This window comes from Pelophylax lessonae, assembly GCF_965119305.1.
Source record: "Pelophylax lessonae genome assembly, chromosome: 11".
NCBI lineage: Eukaryota > Metazoa > Chordata > Amphibia > Anura > Ranidae > Pelophylax > Pelophylax lessonae.
This window is the reverse complement of record NC_138778.1, coordinates 62,417,380-62,423,379: the sequence shown is the minus strand read 5'-3', so window position 1 is coordinate 62,423,379 and position 6,000 is coordinate 62,417,380. Positions and strand designations below refer to the sequence as shown.

Sequence of the window (6,000 nt, the reverse complement as noted above, 5' to 3'; positions counted from 1 at the left end):
TTAAGCCCGAAAAAAACAAAACAAAAAAAAAACAAAAAACAAGCATTACAAAAATGAAAACACATTAACTTTTCCTCTTAACAAAAGGACATTACAATAACATCACAGACAGGTTGGCAAGTGCATGGAGCTTCCTGTCTCTTCATACCTTAATCCTTAGCATGTGAAATATATATAAATCTTTTGGATGATATAGTTTTTTTTATTTGCTAAAACATAGCAACTCGACAAGTAAATGATTATTTTTTTTTTTTTTTTATTATTATTATTTTTACATTTTAATGGAGCGCAGCTTAGCAAGTGGAAGGATTTTTAGAGAAGGGTAAATCAGAGATTAATAATAGGACACTTTACAAATGAAAGGACGACAGGTATACAGAAAGAAAAAAAAAAAAAAAAAAAAGATAAATACACAGACACGCTAATTCTTCCTGCCTGGAAGGGAGTACATTAGTTTTCCACCCACTGAGTCAAATACATAGACTGGTTGCTTCTAGTACTAAAAGAAAATGTGAACATTGATTGAAATTTCATTTAAAGTGCATGTCTGGGCAGCAAAAAATTAAAAATATATATGAACTACCTAGCTGTAATATATGAACATTTCCCCATGTTATGTGCTTTTAAAAAAATGCTGCATGTAAAGGAAAATATCTATTGCTCTGCCAGAAATCTAGTAATCCCCTAACATCCTCCGGTAAACGATGCCCTGTCAGCCCTGCCCCCTTTAATTGGTCTACTAAACACACTCCCGCTCTATCTCCATAATATAAAAGTAGAGGTGTTCTGTAGCTCAAGGGGAGAACTGAAAAGGGCAACAGCGCTGATTAGGAATACAGTGCAGCAAATGCAGCATTGTTGCCTTGCTACAGAAAAAAGCTTACTGGAATTCTTCAGAATTAACAGGTATTTTACTGTACCTGCAATGTTTTTAAAGCGATAACAGAGAAATGCGCATGTATTGCAGAGATGTACTACACATATTTTTTAAAATTTTCCCCGACAGACACTTTATTACTACAATGTCAAGATGAGTGATAAATTACAAAATAGTGGCAATAAGAAGAGGGTGTATGAAAAATATTAGAGAGATCAGAAGAGGGAAACAAAAAAGACAGATAAATAATGGAAGGTAAAAATTTTTCATCAAAAAGAAAACTTGGTCTAATAGGAAGGAGGGGGCAGTTCAACAGTTTGATGAGAGCCGAAGAACTGCAAGGAATGCGATCAAACCAGAAGGGTAAAGGAAACAACTGACTAATAAGGTTCTCTGAAAATCTCAAAAACAAAGCATTTTTTTCTTTAAAAAATAAAATAATAATAATACAACTTCCTTAATCCACTTTCGATCTCATCCGTTTTCCATCTTCTTTTATAGGAATTATAAATACCAATTCAGTCCACAATCCATAGATGAAATGCACTTTAACATTCACATTCTTTAATTTGACTTTCGGCACTTAAGAATGAAACAAATTTGACTATATGACATTCTTGCTAGGAATACTTTGCTCTGAGCTCCACGATGATAGAGTGAACTGCGGAAAGGTTTCAGAAAAAGAGAGCCAGTTGCACTTACAGTGAGCTATATCTCTATACAGTTCACCATAGCAATGATAAGGGTACTGCAGAATGTAACAAGGCAGATAAGTGGCTCACACTAGTAGGAAAATAAAAGTAAAAACCAGATGTTTACTGTCCCCCTCTTAGTCTAATGACCGCCATGATGCCTTCTCCCTTTTATGGCACAAACTTGCAGATCAAGGCCCAGTCAGACCTGGAGACCCTGAAAATTAATGGGCTAACCTTCCTGTACTTCCTCCCCATTATTCCTCCCGCACAATGTCACAGGAGCTGAACACACAGAAACTGAAGGACAGGATGATCATGATGGAGGGTGTACGATCCCAGGATTAAATCTCGTTGGAAGAGTAGTCTTTTTCCGATGTGCCGTTGGAGAGCATGTTTCCTTCTTGAAGCCTCTTGACGCGGTATGCTTCAAAGTGAATACTGCTTGTTATGTCTTTGATGTTCTGCATGTGCGTCCTGCATGAGAAAACCAGACAATTGAATTTAGTATAGTAAGACTTTGCATTGATTCATTTAAATGTGACCTTTTTTTAAAACGATGTCCATCCCAAACTAAAAAACAAAAAGGGATTTTTGTAGAGATTTCCTGTTGTGTCTATGGGACAGAAAGCGAAGGTAATTCCCCACAATAGGGTTTGACTTCCAACCACGATGTTACCTGCCTGGAGTTTGCATGTTCTCCCTGTACCTGTGTGGGTTTCCTCCCACACCCCAAAGAAATGCTGGTAGGTTAATTGGATCCTGTCTAAATTTGCCCTAGTATGTGTATGAATGTGAGTTAGGGACCTTAGATTGTAAGCTCCTTGAGGGCAGGAACTGATGTGAATGTACTATATATATATATATATATATATATATATATATATATATATATATGTGTGTGTGTGTGTAAAGCGCTGCATCAATTGATGGCGCAATGTAAATACCTCTAGTAAAAAAAATAGGGTACAGATGGCAATAAAAACAGATTTTTACAATTTCTTAATCTAATAAAAATGGCAAAGTATTTTTGGTTTTGTGATTTTTTTTTATCCCCTTACAATGACATGGTCATCAAGCCACCCGAGAGTGCAAATCTCCCCAATAGGTACGAAGACAGCAATAAAATCTGACAGAGGTTCTAGTCCTTTCCTGCTTTATCCAAAACTTTTAAGAAAAAGTTTTGATACAGACTTTGATACACTTTAGAGAAGCCTCCTATCTTCTTCAGCAGGCTTAGTGAGAGAAGGTCACCAAGGAAGCAAAATGTCCACATTCCATTTATCCAGGAGACTGGAGATTATCAATATTGTGATTTAAAGTCAAGATTCTCCAAAAAACTACACCAATCTAAGGTCCTGGCTGTCAGGGTGTTGGAAATTCCCCTACTAAAGTCAACATATCCAACCTATAATATTTACTGGCTGCAAGAAGAGGAGATTGCTAGGGGAACTTCAAAATGAAAACGCAAGCACTCAGTAAATCTGATTGTAGCTCCTAACCAAGCTAGATTTTGGCAAAACAAATTAAATAGACAAACCCAAAAATGTAATTTATGCTTGAGGTTTCCCTTTGTTGTTTGGCCCCTTGATGAAGGTGCCCGAACCTTCAAAACGCATTGGGTTAAGTTTTTGTGGAAGGAAGGGACCATAACCTGTTGGATTTTGTTTTGCAGTGCCGGCCCCAAACAGGCATTGCCAGTGGGGAGTTGGCGCCTTCTGAATGTATTGACAGACTGTACTGTACACTTGTGAGTAGTATTTTTTGATCCAATTCTCCATGGTACTAACAACGCCTCCGTCCTTAGGGTATCAATATCTTCCCCACCAAACTCTGAGGTACTTGTGCCTTTAAGATGTTATGAATATTCATGCAGCCATGGTCAGAGCTCTCAACAGAATACGCACATAAAAGGGAATCCCATAGTGTAGTAATTTCGAAAAACCAGTAGATTTATTAAAGAATTGCACTTACACAGTCAAATATACAAAAACGCCCTAAAACAAGCATTGGAGATGGAGACCAGACTCTCCATGCATCACTACTGGACTGCACCACCACCGATACGCACCCTACGCGTTATGCCACAATCACGTGACTTCACCTGTCCCTTTTATGTGCGTATTCCTTTGAGAGCTCTGACCATGGCCACATGAATATTCATAACATCTTAAAGGTACAAGTACCTCAGAGTTTGGTGGGGAAGATAACAACTGACACCCCAAGGAAGACCCCTGTGGACGGAGGCGTTGCTAGTACTGTTGGGAAGGAGATTATAAATGCTGGTGTATTTGGATTGGAGGTGAGAGTTCTGGGAGCCTGGAGGGAGCACCTAGAGTTCTGAAACACAGATAGCATTTTGTGGGATTTACTACTGGTGTTGGATATTAACACAGTCACGGATGTCAAGAGGAATATATAAATTTCAAGAACTTTATGAACTGCACTATGAACGTTATCATTTGATTTGGGTTTTATGATTGAGTTTATAACATGAGTGAACATCAATGATGCTTTGTGTAATTTAGATTTTTTTATGTAGAGGATCACAATATTATTTATACATTTTTATATTTTATTCACAGTTTTGACATGATTGATTACCAACAGCACTACACTATTTCTAGTTATATATCGGTGTTTATTTGTGGGAACACAAATTGATGTTTAGTAGCAGCTGATTGACTATTATTTATTCACACATATTTGGTTACATATACACTGTTGTTAATATATTAATATATTTATTGGTAGCGCTGGAGGTTCACACCATCACCCTCTCCAATGGTGGGCTACATTGGACTTATTCCCCCAGACCCAACGGACAGAAAGGAGGTGGAGTTGGATTCCTTCTATCCCCGCACAGCACCTACCAAGTCCTTCCTATCCCTCCCTCTCTCCATTCGAGATGCACTGTATTCGTCTGTTTTCTCCCATTTTTCTGAGGATTGCAGCAACTACAACTCACTTTCTCAACTTAACCTCACCTTTTGACCTAACCCAATGGACACACACTTCCACTCACGCCAATGGTAATTCCCTCGACCTTGTATTTTCCCATCTCTGCACTCCTGGCAACCTCACCAACACCCCCCTTATTCTCTCTGATCACAACCTCATCAGTTTCACTGTATCCTTTCCTCCAATCACTCATTCCTCCAAGCAGCAAACAATCACTTGTAGGAACCTTCGTCACTTTAAACCTTCTCTTCGGCTTCTGACCATCTATATGACATAATCTCTCCCCTGTTCTGTCCTGGCCACCTCTGTTTACAACAGTGCACTCTCATCATCACTGGACACACTTGCTCCTCTAACTACATGCAGAATCAGGCCCCGACCATTGCAATCCTGGCAAACTGACAACAGTAGAAATCTCAAGAGACATGGCCGAGCTTGTGAACGACTGTGGCGTTAAACCAAATGCCTGCAGGACCTCACCCTATATAAATCTGCCCTACTAAAATACAATTCCTGCCTCCATGTTGCCAAACAAGCCTACTTGGTCTCTCTCATTATTACCTTGTCATCCAGTCCCCGTCCGCTCTTCACTCTCTGCTTTGTCCCCCACCCCCTCTACCCACAAACTCACTCACTGCCCAAAAGATTGTCAATCACTTCAAAGACAAGATTGATGCAATACATAAGGTCACCTCCACTGTGCATACATAATTCCCACTCAACATACCTTGCCTAAAAGCACAGTCAAAACTCTCCTCTTTTGAACTGGCTACTACTGAAGAGGTTACAACCATTCTCAGATGCCCACTTAACCAATCGTCCCCTGGATCCTGTTCTCTCACAACTACTACGGTCACCCTCTTATTGTATCCTATGCTCCCTCACTCACATCTTCAATCTCTCCCTCTTTAGTGGCACCTTCCCCTCCCATCTAAAACATGCGCAGATCACTGCCATACTTAAAAATAGGGATGCACCGATCCGATATTAGGATCGGATATTGGCGCCAATACTGCCACAATAGTTGGATCGGTAACATTAACCGATCCACGGGCCGATCCGGTTTTGCTGAGTCCCGGCGTCGTCCCTTCCTTGCACGGAGCCGCCGATCCTGTTTTGCTAAGTCCCTGCTCAGCCGTCCCTGAAGTGGTGTAGTAGTAGTATGGGACGGGAGCCGCTACTTCCTGTATAGGTCCAGCTCACAGGCGGAGTGATATCGGATGCACTCTCCCTGTGAATGGAGGAGCCATACACATGATGCAGCGGCTTTGCTCTGTACTGCAGCCGCAGATACACAATGCCAGATATCGGGACAAGAAAAGTCGAATCGGTGTACCCCTACTTAAAAAGCCCTCACTGGACCCCACCAACCTGAACAACTTAGGACCCATCTCACAGCTCCCATTCACCTATAAACTTCTAGAACACTTAGTCTACAACCGTTTTAGCTCCTACCTCAGTGAAAATAAC

General features: G+C 40.4%; 1 protein-coding gene across 4 annotated transcripts in view; it reads right to left on the bottom strand.

Annotated features, from left to right (window-relative positions):
* Window positions 1–1,595: 1,595 nt before the first annotated feature.
* Window positions 1,596–6,000, bottom strand: part of SEPTIN9 (septin 9) — a 492,973-nt gene continuing 488,568 nt past the window's right edge. For all 4 annotated transcript variants that reach the window (XM_082272025.1, XM_082272027.1, XM_082272026.1 and 1 more), the window contains one exon: window positions 1,596–2,046. In XM_082272025.1, coding sequence (XP_082128151.1) covers window positions 1,914–2,046 — 133 coding nt within the window. In that variant the 3' untranslated portion in view covers window positions 1,596–1,913. The remainder of the gene's footprint in view (window positions 2,047–6,000) is intronic.